Here is a 16,195-nt window from a genome sequence, read left to right as displayed (position 1 = left end):
ATATGAAAGATTGCAAAACACAATTAACAAGAAATTTAACAACCATTACATTAGTTGTTTTTACTACACAGCCTGCTTTGAATTAATTAGTTCTTGTATAAGTGCTAACACTACAGAAAATGAAACATTCATTTTGATGTACAGATTAGATTTTTATTTTTTAATGATTGTCAGTAACTTTGAATTGTTCAACGCACATTTGATTGATGCGGCGCTTCAAGTACTAATTGAGATTGTCAGGTCGCCGAAATATTCGGAAAAAAAAATATTGGAAATGGTTGAAGTCTTAATCAAGCCCTCTGGTGATTTGTCGATTTTCGAACGCATATTAGTAAACGTTTCTTCTTTAAAAACTTTTGACGAATCATTGCTGGTTAAACTGGCTTTGAAACTCGTTGAAGAAAAAAAGATTAGATTAAGTCGAGATTCTTATTCTTTAACTGTGTACTCAATAGTAGGACGTATAGTAAATTTCGTAAATTTGTTGGAATATTCTAGTAACAAAACGTACTCTTTGAAACGATTCATTAAATCTAGTACTGTGTATTTAAAAGTTTTAAGACGGCTAATTGGTATTTTATCGAATGATATAGAAAAAATAGTCAGATACGATTGGAAACTCGACATTTTTATTTTAGAAACTCTAAAATTTGTTAATATTCCAAGCATTTTTGACGAACTCGAATTTCAATTTTTTTTAGAACTGTTGCACATTCTTTCAGTATACAAAATAAACTTGGATACGCTCATACAAGTAGAAATTCTTACGTCAAAAGCTTTGATCAAATTTCAACTTGAGCTAAACAACATTGACTTTCATACAGCACGAAATATTTGGTTTCAGATATTGGCAATAATTCGTTACTCTTTAATCAAGTTTCCAATCGACTGTAAGTGTATCAGTCAAAATTTATCATCATATTTAAATGTCTTGACAACCATCTATTTCACTAATTATAACTATACAGATCTTGTAGAATTTATATTTGATGGTTTAGAAGATATTTTGACGTTAGAGCATAACGTTTCATTTACAGCCTATGATACGTTTATTGAACAAAATATTGCCTATTACTTGACTCCTTCAAAATTGTTAGATGCTTTGTTTCTTGTAGCTCCGTCTTCAAAAATCGCATTACGCATAATCAATACACTATGCGATATTTTCTCATTAAAAAATTCTAGTACAGCAATGTTATCAGACGTTGAGTCGGTATTGAATTTATGCGATAAAATCAGCAGTCGATCTTCTAAAATCGTCGAATTATTATTGAAGGAGTTTTACACATCAGATGCCGAATTTCAGGAACGAAAAGAGTTCTTAATGAGTTACGACATAGAAGACTTGTTCTTATCTTTAGTGAATTACATCGAATGCAGAATAGTTCCGTTGTTCGAGAAATCTTTTAATGAAATGGACAAGTTGTTAGAATCTAATACACTCTGGATAAACGTTATTAAAACATGCATGGTTGACGTTGAAAAAGACCCTAAAAATGTTGAAAGTTCTATAGATCTTTTAAATTCAGTTTTACACTATTTATATAATTCAGATAGTATTCTAAAGAAGGTTTCTTATATGGGATCCTCCAAGCGCAAGTTATCGGCTAGAATTGGAAACATAATAATCAAATCGTTGACCTTAAAAGAGAGTTTTTTTGCTACAATTCAAAGCTCGTTAAATGTCGAACTTAATCATAAAATTGTAGCTATTTGTGACACTAGTTCTACTGGTCTGCCGCTATATTTTATCATTAGTTGTTTTTACGACTTGTTTTCACTAATGAACACAAGCCAGATTCTTCTATGCATTGACAGCCAAATACATTACAATTTATCGTCGGTTAGACTAATAAAACTTTTAATTTTTTTAGCATTATCAATAAAACCAGATTTTGCTCTATTAAGAAAACTACTTGATTTGTTCTACGAAATATTAATACTAGGTTACAATGAAGTTGCTTTATCTGCAGATTACTTGATTATTTACAATCTTTTATGTAACTTTCTCAAACGATTACACGAAAAAACCTCGACAGTCTTATATAATACATTAAATTCATTCTTCATAAGCAAGTTTAACCAGAACAACCGCTTTGAAGATTATAATGCTTTACACACTTTACCATTACTGACTTCTTTTTTAATCAGCTTAGTAAAAATAGTACGCTTAATCACTCAACAAATCAAATATATAAAATTTACCAAATATGTACAAGTAAACCAAAAATGCATAAACCTAGCCTACAGCAAACTTATAGGTGATTGGTTTTTTGCTCTAGTTGGCAAGATCATTTCAGCAGAACATAAACTTACTTTAGGATCTGCATCAGGAAGTGTCAATTTTCATCATCACACTTTTTCTGCTCTTTTTCAAGATTTATGGCAAATTGAGTACGAATTAAACTTTATTTTTGCTGATTGTAAACTTTATTGGACAAAAAGTGAAAATCTCGAAATTTTAAGACAACTGACAACAGCTTGTTCCAATTATAATGTTATTTTGAGAGCGTCATTAGTGTATGGAATATCTAATCAATATCGATTAAACAGGATTTGCAGAACGCTAGAACAGGAACTTTCCAGACGGTACGATGCTGCCATTAGAATCGTTGAAATACAAGATTGTTTTTATTCCGTAGGTGCTATATGGGAACGAAAGTGTATAGCCGTTTCAAAAAAATCTTTTGTTTTATTTTCCCTTAACGACGAAACCTATAATATAATTACAGAAAAAATAATCTCTGATATCAATTTTATAAGCTGTAGTATATCTTTCGGCTATATTATTTCTGTCACATTTCATGATAAATCAAGAGTTCACTTGATTTTTGATCAACAACAAACAGCTTTAAAAATTTCTGCAGTTCTTTATTTTTATAAAAGTCAAAATAATATTGAAAAGATATTCGTTCAACCAGACCTCGTTTTGGCAAATTGTTTTGCACAAGTTTGCAAAAATAACAAAATTCGTTTTGACGATCTTATCGCTTATTACTGGTGTGAAATTGATAATCTTCCCATTCTCATTACACTTTCAGAAACACAGGTTTGTTTTTTTGAAATCAAGCTGGATTCTTGGTTTGCTTTAGATCGAGTTTTTGCTCGTCAATGTGGTATTGTTATCAACCAGAATTTTGAAGATAAAAATGGAATTATCGCTAAGTAAGTTTATCCGAATTCATTTTTATTAGTGCAATATCGCGAAATCTATGTTTTATTAAGACAAACGCACAACATTCAATTGTTGATACAATTTTTTTAGCTAGCAACAAAGACGAAGTAAGTAATTATTGCAAATAATATTTTAGGAACAAGAAGAATCAGCTTTTTCTGCTATTCCTAAATGGTTAGAATACATGGATGAAAGTATGGACAGAAACGAGGTACTTTTGACAAAACTTTCTAATGTTGCAGAAGAATGTATTTTGACCAAATCCTGCATTCGCATTTCAGAAATTAGAAAAATAAGATTTACTGGATTAAATAGCTTAACCGTTGAAATTCATTATGAAACCATGTTGGCAATTGAAACGAAGGAAAAACAATTTAGATCAATTATCTTTTCATTTCTGGCTGACTCGTCAATTTTGATGTTTAAAAGCGAATTAGCTAAGTGTTTAGCTGAACAAGAAAACTCAAGCAAGTGGAAAAGACAAATAAAAAATAAATCTATCAACGCCGGGTATTGAAAAAAAAATGTCCCATTGAGGCACATTAAATTCTTAATGAGACGAACGAAGCACCTATAAAATTAACATAATTAAGATGGTGATTAAAGTTTGTTCGATCTTAATTCCTCTCGCTTTAGTTTCAGGACAGGTGTATTCGTCAATTCCGGCATTAGACAATACAATTGTTTGTGAGTCTTCTGTTCCAGGTGCCTGTGATCCTCGTAAAGCTTTGAAACCATTTTTAAGATGTCCAAAAGGAACTTTACATGGCGAACATTGCGTCGTGCCCACTGTAGGAATTCTTACTTGTGACGAAGGCAGTGTTTTAAAAGACTTTCAATGTGAATCTATTGAAACTATCCCAGCTGAACCATCTTGTCCTGTGGGAACTCGTGATATTGGAGGTCTGTGTCAATCAACCAAAATAAAAGGCATAATGGAACGTTGTAAAGCTGGAGAACTTGAAAACAACCAATGCGTTGTATACATTCCAGAATCACATCACAAAATCACTGGATGTCCACTCGGATATACTGAAGCCAGAGGATCATGTTGGAAATCAGTTGAAATGGATTGCACACCCAGAGAAGACGCAGGAATGGTAGAGGCATCAGTTCATGCTGAAACATGTTTAAGACACCGCTTTAATGATAATAATAATAATAATACGCTCCCGGATGCTGAAATCGGTGTTAATCAAAGGGTTTGTGAAGTCGAATTAGAAGCTCAGCCAATTTGCGAGTCTCGATGTCCTGAACATGCCATTGAGAAGAATGGAAAATGTTACAGTCGCAAAGTTTATCCGACAGATGTCTATTGTTCATTAGGACATAATAAAAACTGTTTCCCTGACGAATTTCTAAAACCTATTTTCAATTGTCCTACTGGATACCGGTTGAACAAACATGTTTGTGAACTTTTAAAAACGACTCAGCCCAACAAACAATGCAAAAAAACAGACATTATGTTAGATGATCAAAATTGTTACACTATTTTAGGAGCAGCAGAAAAAACCTGTTCCACTGGCTATCAACTTATTGGAAATTATTGCGAACTAAGTGACAGCCCTTCATTATATAAACGTATGTATTAGATATCAATTATTTCATCGGTAGTTTGAGAATTTTTTATATATAAGTTCATTGTTAATTTATCAATATAATACTTTTCATGACTGAGATTTAAACAGTTAATTGATTTATTTGATGTATCAATGTATAAAAAATTTTGAATATGATCAGACAATTGTTTAATAATTTTCAAACTAAGTTCCAAGCTTAGTACGTTAAGAGTTTTTTTAATGAACTCCTTTACTCTATGCAAATACTTAGTGTTTTGTTGTTTATTCCATTTGTTGAAATAGTTTAAATCTCGAGATATTATTTGAAGCTAATTATAAGTAAAAACTAGTTAACTTACTATTTTTTCTAGTTCCTCATTTTTTATGCTAATATTGAAAGAAGCTAGTGTAAAATCATCTAAATCGTTATTACTTTTTTTTGATTCTTTTTCAATAAAATTAGATAAAACTTCACTTAGGAAGTCGACGGTAACTTTTTCTACAGCTTCGAGGGCTTCACTGAAACTAAGCGTTTTTACACTTTTTAAAAAATAAGGTAACACACCATTTTCTATGACTAGAAAAGCAAAAAATCGCGGTCCAACACGATTTCTTGTTTGCCTATCAGCGTAAAAGTAAGACGAGCCAATCAAAGATTTTTTTTCTATCTTGATGAACGCATCAGGTAAACAATATGGGCAAGGTAAGATGATTCGTTTTAAAAAGGCTAAAACGCTGCTATCGTGATTTTGTTTTATTGTTGTTAGCAACGAAATAGAGTTATTTGGAATTTTAAATTGAAAAAAGAAGTTTTTTTTGGCTTTGCAAACACAACAAACTAATGTTTTTGCTTGCTTACTCTTCATCAATAATCAGAGCTATTCATAATTTTATCTACAAATATTTTTGTTTATATAATAATTTAGAGATTTATAAATTTTGCAGTTTGATTTATTCAAAACATACGATAACTATAGACGAACAAATCATTAAAAATGTAAATTTTAACTATATGAACGACCATAACAATAAATCATATAAAATTTTTAATCTAGTAGATTTGAATCCTGAACTTCCCGAATCAGTCTTGCAAAAATCTTTAGCTGATAGAATATGCAATTTTTTGAAAAATCCTGAAAATCATACAGATTATTTTGAGTTAGGATCAACTATTGACTTAGCAACTCAGAAGCGCGAACAAGTCAGAATTAATTCCCGGAATTACAAAAAAAATATGCAAAAATTTATCCATCAAATTCAAAAGACACACGAAGAAGTAGAAAAAAATAGTGATTATTATGATGAACAGAACATTTTTATACAATTAAAAAATTATCTTATTAAGTTGAGATACTTGAGCACCCTCAGTGATGCTTATTCAATAACTTTTGCCGATGGTATCGGAATGATTAACAACTGTAAAATTGGAAGCAATCAAACCTATCAAATCAATTTCAACGAAGTTAGTACTGGGTTAGGAGACATAGCTGCTTTGCTTTCAACGGTCTCGGAGCGTCTTTCTTATAATATCAGCAATAAGTTTGTATTAGCAGGTTCTCGAAGTCTTTGCATAATTAATGAAATATCCTATCCACTTTATTTAACTGATAGCATTTTTAGTACTTATTTTCAGAAAAATAAATTTTCTTTAGCTCTCAAAGAATTAATTGGTGTATATTGCGATTTACGAAATAAAGTAATGCAAAATAGTATATCAAAAGAACCTTTTGATACATCAACTCCAGGATTAATAAACAATTACTCTATTGATTATTCTGTAACATCCGAACAAAATTGGACAAATGCCATGTATTTTTTACTCAAAAATTTAAAATGGTTGTTATCTGAAGTAATTTAATCAAAGTAGCTAGTTATTATAATTCAATAAAATTATTGATCATATAATTGAAAAAAAAAATCAGAGTAATATTTATTCACGAAAATTATTCAAATGGAGGATGTATATGATCTATTATTAGCAAGCTTTGATAATGATAAACTCGTTTTAGCGAAACAAGAAAATGGAGACATAGTTTTAACTCATGGAGGGACCCAATTTTTGCATTCTCAGTTTAAACAACCTTGTCCACTTTGTGGATCACGCGAAGGAAAGGTATCAGAAGTAACAATTAAATACTTCCACTTTTTAGCCAATATATTAAATAAACGACAAAATATGAATAGAGAATTTGTAGAAAAAAACAGATATTTGTCAGATCTTCTGGATTACATTCCACAGCAATTTATTTTAAACAAATACTATTCAAATTTTTTCAGAGAAAAATCGAAGCTTGGCAGTGGAGCTTATGGACAAGTTTATCTTTGTGAACATGTTTTAGATGATATAGTATTAGGGTATTACGCAATTAAAAAGATTCCTGTTGGAAATGACAAAAAAATGTTAGCTAAAATGTTAAAAGAAGTTAAAATGAGAGAATCACTTAACCATCACAACATTGTTTCATACAAACACAGTTGGTTAGAATTTCATAAAGGTACAGCACTACCTCCAGTTTATGTACCGTGGTTGTTTGTGCTTATGGAATATTGTGCAGGAGGTTCACTTGAAGAATTGATAACGTTGGTATACATTCAAAATGAAAGTATACTCAGCGAAAATCAAGTCTGGGTTTTATTTTTTGACATAATATTTGGTTTACAGCATTTGCATCATCGCTATATAGTTCACAGAGATTTGAAACCTTCTAATATTTTATTAAAGTTACAATCCGAGGTTCATACGGACAATGTTGAAATACCTCAAGTTTATGCATGTTTGGCTGATTTCGGTACAGCTGATTATGTTTCAAGCAGTCGAACAGGCGATGGGTACACTGGAACGTTAGAATACACTGCACCAGAACTTTTAGAGCAAGATTCTTATGGGCATTACTCGAATTCGTACGATTTAAAAAATGACATTTGGAGTTGCGGTTTGATGTTGTACTACATGGCTTACGGAGACATATCATTTATTTCACAGTCAAAAGATAGTGATGAAACCAAAAAAAGTATAATGTTTTTGAAAGAATCAATTCGAGACAATAAATACACCCCAAACGATTTACCATTTAGTTTTCATAAAAAAAAAAATCAAATTGTGAGGAGTTATCATATGAAGGCATGTATTCTAGCTTTACTAGAAGTTGATTGTAAGAAACGACCTACTGTAGACATGATCCAGATTGGTATGCAACGAATTGAAACATTCAACACAGTAAAAGTACGCAAATCTATTGCCGACATTATTAAACACAAATACAACACAGATTTAAATGTATCAAATTACATAATTCCATATTTCAAAAACTAAGCAAACATTATTTTAACCCACATGCAACACATATTTTTTTGTTTTAACATTTCGATCTAATTAATTTCTATATAATGTATAGGAAAGAAGATATTTGTATTATAGGTGTGGCTGGACAAGTAGGAACAGCGATTGCAAGCGCTTTAGCACTCAGAAATTATCCTGGAAAAATTTTTGGGGTTGATATCAAGGAAGAACCAGCTATGGGACGTTTGTTAGACATAGATGACGCTACGGGAATAAACAACTTACCATACAACCACATTTCATACACTACTTTCGACAAAGTTAAAAATTGTGACATAATTATTATTTCTTCGGGAGTTCCTCAAAAGCCTGGTCAAACTCGTACTGAACTGATAGATATTAATTTGAAAATAATGAAATCTATTTGTAAGAGTATCAAATCATTAAAACCTACTACAAAAGTAATTGTAATCAGCAATCCGGTAGACATATTAACTTATTTTCTCCAAAAAGAAATAGGTTTGCCTCATAATCAAGTGTTCGGTTCAGGAACATTCCTAGATACGTCAAGACTGAAGAAGCAACTAAACTACTCATACAATATTCCGCCTGACAAAGTCAATATTTATGTTATCGGAGAACATGGTGATGACCAATTCGTCGTATGGAGCAATGCCACCGAGAATGGTAAATCAATCATTGAGAAATATAAAATTACGAGAGATAATCAACTTAAGATTGAAGAAATAACTAGAAAAAGAGCTTATGATATTATTAATTTTGTTGGTGCCACTTGTTTTGGTATCGGAGCTCACATTTCGGAAATTATTTTTCAAATGCAAAGCAATGCTAATTATATACTACCGTTGTCTCACTACCACGAAAAACTAGATTTATACATGTCAACTCCTTGTGAATTCAATAATGATGGAATAGGAAAAACACTGGATTTATCACTAAATGATGAAGAAAAACAAAAGTTTGATGAATGTGTTGAAAAACTTAAAAAAATTATAAAAGAGCACAATAAGTAAAATGTATTAAACACATAAATTATAACCGTAATTGTGTTAGTAATTATAAATTTCTTTTTCATTAAAAAGATTATAGACATATAATATAAACAATTGATCTGATGATAGGAAAAATATTACAATTGTTGATTATAGCATTATTAATATATGCTATTTATTTATATTTCAATCACAAAGATTTCCCCTTTTTTCACAACATGCTCAGACGCTAGAACAAAAATATTATTTAATTCTACTAAATAATGGTTAATTTTGAAATTTTCAATTTCTTTAATAACAGTTTAAAAGTAACGAAATATCTAATAATGAAAAGGAGTTTTAAAAATTTTACAGGAGATGAAAACGATAAGGATGTCAGCTCGAAACGGATTATTCACAATTTAAACGAAAAAAAAAATGAAAACAATAATAGAAATTTTAAGAACTTTGAAGAAACGAGCAGCAAACCAAACAAACTCCCTGTCGATTTTATTTCCGTACCTAGAGAACAAAAAATTGAGATTCCAGCTAAAAACATACTAGGTTCAAACTGTCAAAGTTCATTTTCAGCTTCGAAAGAAGAAAATAACAAACAAACTCCAATCGGATCAATTGAGTCAATTAAATCTGAATCTACTCTTCAAAGTGATAAATTATTTAAATCCCAAGAAAATTCCACTGCTAAGAGTATAACTGAGAGCGAATCAGACGTTAAAGAAGTTGCAACTCCTGTGAAAAATCTTGAGGTTAAACCGAACCCCGAAGAAAATGCTAAAAAGGATGAAAATTCGATTTTTTCATTTTCTAATTTTGATTTTTCCACAAACACGTCCAGTTTATTTTCCACTTCAAATCTGTTTAACAATTTAAAAACAAATTCATTGTTTTCAGTTGACAATACGAATTCTGCACTTGATGCTAATACCACAAACAACCCACTTTTTAACGCTGAAAATACAGCAGGCCCAGAAGAAAGCTTAGAAAATAGAAAGTACGACGAACATGCTATAACTAAAACCCCAAGCTCCTTTAAAGGAGAAGAAGACGAAGAATTAGTTTTTACTAAGTTCGACGTAAAATTAAAGAAAGTTAATTCTAAAGAAGTCGAAGGCACAATTAAGTACTATTCAAGCACTATTGGTGAAGGTTGTGTACGAATTCTTAAATCTAACGAGTCAGATGATTACCGAATAGTGTTTAGAAAAAGTTTCACTTGGAACGTTCTGTTAAATGCGCCTTTCACTACGTTAAACTACGTAGTTAAATTAAGTGAAAAGTCAATTAAATTTTCTTGTTTAGACATTACTAAACTTTTGGCAGCGAGCGATGATAACAACCAAGTTGAAAACCCATTTTCCTTTTTTATACTTTATCTAGCTGACGTTGAAGATACCGAAAAGTTGTACACTATTTTACGAGACAACCAGAAGAAGCCTGTTTTGTCGAAGTAGAATAAAAATTTTGAATTTAACTGTGAGTAACTATTAACTGAGTAGAATCAGTTAGATAATATTATTTCAACATAGATAGTATAACTATATTGAGTTAATTTTTCAACTTATTTAAATGTGCACTATCGAGTTTGTATAAAAATTATGTTATCACAGATTACGTTTTTTTTAAATTATATTAATATTATTTGCAATTTTAAAAAAATAGTATTTTACACTAAACTAGGATTATTAGCTAAGAAAATACGATATTATATTTTATTAGAATTATATCTAAAATATTTTTTGAAGTAAAATAGTAAACTTTGTTATTATAAACAAAAATTGACTATAAAATAGGAAAAATAGAATGTTAATTACACAAACGAGACATGATGTAGATTTTTATAAACATGTCGAAATTCAAAGAGATAGAAAAATAAACCATATACGTTCGAAAATACCCATAATTAATTATGAATCCGCTATAGTCGAACTCGTTCGCGAGAACTTGTTTTCGTTAGTTTCAGGAGGCACTGGGTGTGGCAAATCAACGCAAATCCCCCAGTTTCTTATAGAATGCGGGTTCAACTTTTCAGTTAGCGATGAAAAAAATAAAACAAAAATATTAAAGATTTGCATGACTCAACCACGAAGAGCGGCTGTTGAATCTATTACAAATAGGCTGAAGTTTGAACTAGGTAGTTTTTCAGAGAACGTTAGTTCGCATATACGTAACAAATATGACAAATGTTCCTCAGACGAATATTTGGTAATAATGACTGAAGGAATCTTGCTAAACATAATACAATCCGATATACTTTTATCCAATTTCTCTGTTATCATTTTAGATGAGTTTCACGAACGATCGTTGAGCAGTGATATTTTGTTTGGCATGCTAACATATATAGTTAGATTGCGAGCATTTCTCTGGAACAAAAATAAAATAAACATTCCGCCACTGAGGGTGTTGCTTATGTCTGCCACTTATAAGCTGTTTGGGAAACCTATATTAGATTTTGATGCTTTGCTGAACGACTTTTCTTTTCAAAAATTAGAAATTGAAGACAAAATTTTTCCAGTAGCAGTTCACTATGCGAAAAAAACGGTAAAAAACAATCTACCTGCGGTTGCCAGTAAAATAAAGAAAATTCATAACGAGTTACCTGCAGGATCAATTTTAGCGTTTTTACCTGGAAAAAAAGAAATTCAATTTGTGCACAAACTTTTATCAGGCGTTAACGGTAAAAATAACGAAATATCATTTGACGCTGATATCGACAATATCACAGCGGCACAGCTGGAGGGATTTGCCGATTCGTCAAATAACATCTTGCCACAGTCTGATGACGAATTTAATGACTCAATTGGTTTCGATTTTGATGAGGATAAAAATAACAAGGAACTATCTGTTGATTCTGATATTGGTTCGATTCGCAAAAAAATAAAAACGGGTGAAGCTGCAAGTAATGAAACACTGCTTGAAACAGATCCAGACTCTAATGTTGAACGGGCATCTTTAGATGAAGACATCAAAAAAAAAGAATATACAGAATGGAAGGGGGCTGATGGAAATGGCACTTTGACAGTGTATGAATTTTACTCTGGTATTAATGAGCAGACTTTTGCGAAAATTTTCAATGAACCCAAACCTTCGGAAAGAATTGTCATACTAGCAACAAACGTTGCAGAAACTTCTCTGACGCTGCCTAACGTACGCTATGTTGTTGATTCCGGATACATGAAGTATAAAACGTACAACCAACTTACTTCTGTAGGTAGCATTAAAACTGTTAATATTTCTAAGTCAAACGCTGTTCAAAGAACAGGAAGAGCTGGAAGGGTTGGAAGAGGACACTGCTATAGAATGTATTCTGCAGAGACATTTTCGGAGACAATGAAAAACTTCATGACCCCGTTGCTTCTGAGCACACCGTTAGAATCTATTTTCCTGTATTTAGCCTCTTTGAAATGGCCAGACCTGATTAATTTTAAATTTCCAGACAAAATTAGCACTAACAAAGTTCATACAGCTTGTAACTACCTTGAAAAAAAGGGACTTGTTAAAGAGAAAAAAACTGATGGAGATAAGATTTACTATTCCATCACTCAAAAAGGCATATATGCAGTGTCTACACAGTTGCATCCTTCGTTGGCGGCAGCTTTTGTGCGATTTTACCAAGTCCGTTTTTTCGAATTGAACGTAGTAGATGTTTTTCTAGCACTTCTGTTGTTGCATATATGGACTGATATTGTTGATCTATTCTTTCCGTTTAGTCTTTCAATATTAACTGAAAAACATCTGATGGACGATTTATCGCTTGTTGTGACGGTTTTAGATGTTATATTTACGAAAGAGCAGTTTTATGACGAATTGTCGTTCGATTTTAACGTTTTTTTTATGAAGTTATCAAAAAAACTTATAGACGCCTTCTGTTCGTTTAAAAGCTGCGCTACCATGGTTAATAAACTAATATCTGTTAATAATTTGACGGACGGAAATGAATTGTCGTTACAAATGGTAACCGGTTTGGTTAGATCAAAAATGCAACTAAAGTCTTTCTGGAAAAAGCATTCAGCCAAAATTCACTCTATCGCTGACACGTTGAGAACGTGCATCATATTGGAAAACTTTGACCAATGTGCAATTAGGTTTAAGCTAATGCACTCTTTGGGAAGTGAAAACAAAGGTCCTAATAATCTTTATAAACAGAAAAAGTATTCGTATTATATCAAAAACTCAGGCACAAATGAAAACATCGAAATAAACAAAAACAGTTTTCTATTTTATGATAAACGCAGACCAGATTTTATTTACTATAGTTTTAAAGTGAATGCGGAAGAAAAAGTTTTGCTAACTGGAATATTAATCCCAGAGTCATATTTGTTAATTAAAAAGATTCTGGATTCAGAAAATAAAAAGTCAGAACTATTAAATCAATATTTAGAAAAAAAATAAGAGAGAAAGCTGCTTCGTTGCAGGCTAAGCTTTTAAGTCCGTAAAAACAGTTTCCAAAAACGTTTTCCTATGCGGTTTGGAAAGACTCTTATAAATGTCAAAACCAACTGGATGTTGCAAGAGATCAAAACATCCAGTTCCTAAGTTAATACGCCTACCTAAAATAATTGACTCTGAAACTCCACAAATTTTTTCTTTTTTTTGGAACGCTGCTGCTTCAAACAAGTGGTCGTTTGTTTGTTCAAAACTTGCTAAACACAAAACAGATGATTTCATTTTTTCGATTCCTTGTCTGCTTATTCCTAAGACTTCGCCGCGTGATGTCATGACGTCTCCTAAAAGAGCAACGTGTCTAGTGTCTATTGATATATTATAAGCATTTAAACAGTCGAAAACTTCATTGATGATCGACTGTCGCGCTGCTTCAATACCTAAGACCTGAGAAATCTCCATAATATTATTATATTTAATATGATTAGTATCTATTCCTTCAGTGTTAAGTATGTTTAAAAGTCCAGTTCCTTGAGCTACTAAGTTATATTCAATAGCTTTTGTGTCAGGGTTGGTGTTTTCCGTTATTATCGCCTGCTTGATCGAGCTCATGCCGCTGATCGGCACCTTTTGCAATTCTTGAATTAAATTATGTATTTCGAACGACGTAAAATCTTGATTTTTAGGCTGTGGTGGATAAATAATAAACTTATACTTATTTAAAGCTTTAAAACTGCAAGCCCGGATAATCTTTTTTTTAATTGCACTCGTGTCTTTGATTCTGGAAATTACACTTTCTGAATCGATGGGCAAGAAGTTCTTTTTGATCAGCTCGTCATTTAATTGAATTACTAAAGTCACTTGAAAAGCCGAAATAGTTTCTTCTATCCATTTGCAAATACTGCCTAATCTTATACACAAAATTTTTGCTTGAATCATTTGAGCATAGTAATAACTGGATTTATTCAAAGCAAGTGGAATTGTGAAAATCGGACTACTTATGTTTAGTGTAGCATTGATGATTTCCTTTAAACGCGGTACTCCTAGCGTGACGTTCATACTGGCAACTCCTGCGAAGTGGAACGTTTTCAGGGTCATTTGAGTTCCAGGTTCCCCAATTGATTGCGCACTTATGGCTCCTACTGGGTCTCCTGGATGTATTTGTGCTTGTTGGAATTTAATCCACAAAAACTGAATGAGTTTATAGAGTATTTCTAAATTCGTTAATGATTTGATAAAAAGAATATTTGCACTGGATGGAAACTGTCCAAATGAATTGAAAAGAGCCTTTGGAATAATTAATAAACGGCAAGTAAAAGGAGTAACTGGTATGTGCGAAAAATGAGTCGGAAACTTGAACTGCTGATAAAAATATGCGTAGTCTTTAATCTCTTGATAATAGTCTTCCCAAGTAAGCGCAGGATTTTGGCCAGAGAGAATTCTCCTATCAACTTCGGACTTAACATGTTTTCCAGCCCAAAGTCTGATTTGATCAATAAATGTCTTTTTAGTTAAATTGATTTTTGGGTCATTTGGATGTTCAGCTTCGTATTGGGTAGTGAATGAAAAAGTCGATGTCTCAGTACAATATTCTCTCAACATGAAAATCAAAAACTCAACCCATTGAATTATTTCATAAGGTAATAAAGGTAGTAGCCGAACTGCGGGTAAGAAATCATCATGTATTAATTTCCAAACGAGTAAATTGTCACGAATTGTGTTTAAATATTGATCGGAAGTTTTAGTAACATCTGAAAGATACTCTAACAACTGTTGGTAAGAATAGTACGAGTTCCCGTTTTCTATACAAATTTTAAGACTTTCGAGTTTTTGCAGAAGCAATTTAGGAAAGTTAGGAATATGTTTGCAAAAGTTGGTTTTTTTTAAAAAATTTGGCAATTCTTTGTAATAGTAATCAAGATCGGTTGGCGGTAAAAAACAAAATTTCGCTACATTAAGTCCATTTATAAAAGGCTGGTTGGTGACTAAAGTACTGTTAGGCATTTGCAATGCCATTAAATCTGCATCCAAAGTAATTTGTAATATTTGCCCTAGTGTTAATACCCGCATTCTACATATATGTTCATAAATTTTGTCAATGTCGAATGGTTGTTTGCTGGAGTTGATCAGTTGCACATTGAGAGAGTCGTCACCGTAAACAAATTGAACAATGTGTTGAGATGAAGTTCTCAAAGTATTATCGTATCGAATGCTTAAATCTTCCAATGCCTTGACAAGTCGTCTCTGTAAATAACCGGTTTCGGCGGTTTTTACTGCGGTATCGACTAGACCTTCTCGACCAGACATTGTGTGAAAAAAGAACTCATCTGGATCTAATCCAGAATAAAAACTGTTTTGTACAAATCCTTTTGCTCGTGGAGAGTCGCTTTCTTCAAACCAGAAGTGAGGCAAAGTTCGTCCAACAAACCCGTTCCAAATACGTTCTCCGTTTACATTTTGTTGCCCAATTAAACATGTCATTTGCGCGATATTAATTAAACTTCCTTTTGATCCAGAATAAAACATAATCAAAGGCTTGTTAAGCGGATGCAAGTGTTTAATGCATTTTTTACCAGAACCCTCTCTGATGGAATCGAGTATAGACTTCGTTCTACGCTCTAAGGTTTGCTTAACAGTGCTTCCCGAATCGGGAATAAGTAGTTTCTGGGAATACTCTTTGTTGAAAAAATCTATTTTTTTATATGCTTCTACAATTAGCTCTTTGTTATCTTCATTGATCGCTGAATTTGGAGTAACGTCTTCAATCCCTATAGTCATACCTCTTTCA

General features: G+C 32.0%; 1 protein-coding gene and 1 pseudogene across 1 annotated transcript; one reads left to right on the top strand and one right to left on the bottom strand.

Moving 5' to 3' along the window:
• Window positions 1-10,827: 10,827 nt before the first annotated feature.
• LOC142597896 (uncharacterized) lies at window positions 10,828-12,470 on the top strand. The gene is made up of 2 exons (XM_075734910.1): window positions 10,828-12,410; window positions 12,461-12,470. Exons 1-2 carry the CDS (start codon window positions 10,828-10,830, stop codon window positions 12,468-12,470), a joined length of 1,593 nt encoding a protein of 530 aa, XP_075591025.1.
• Window positions 12,471-13,111: 641 nt separating this feature from the next.
• On the bottom strand, window positions 13,112-16,185 carry LOC142597895 (DNA-directed RNA polymerase III subunit RPC1 pseudogene; annotated as a pseudogene).
• Between the last annotated feature and the right edge of the window lie 10 nt (window positions 16,186-16,195).

Source organism: Dermatophagoides farinae, unplaced genomic scaffold (genome assembly GCF_024713945.1).
Source record: "Dermatophagoides farinae isolate YC_2012a unplaced genomic scaffold, ASM2471394v1 contig1, whole genome shotgun sequence".
NCBI classification, from domain to species: Eukaryota; Metazoa; Arthropoda; class Arachnida; order Sarcoptiformes; family Pyroglyphidae; genus Dermatophagoides; species Dermatophagoides farinae.
The sequence above is the reverse complement of the archived record's forward strand: the minus strand, read 5'-3'. Positions and strand labels throughout refer to the sequence as shown.

Coding starts and splice junctions, on each gene's coding strand:
- LOC142597896 (XM_075734910.1), top strand. CDS start 10,828: ATGTTAATTACACAAACGAGACATGATGTAGATTTTTATAAACATGTC.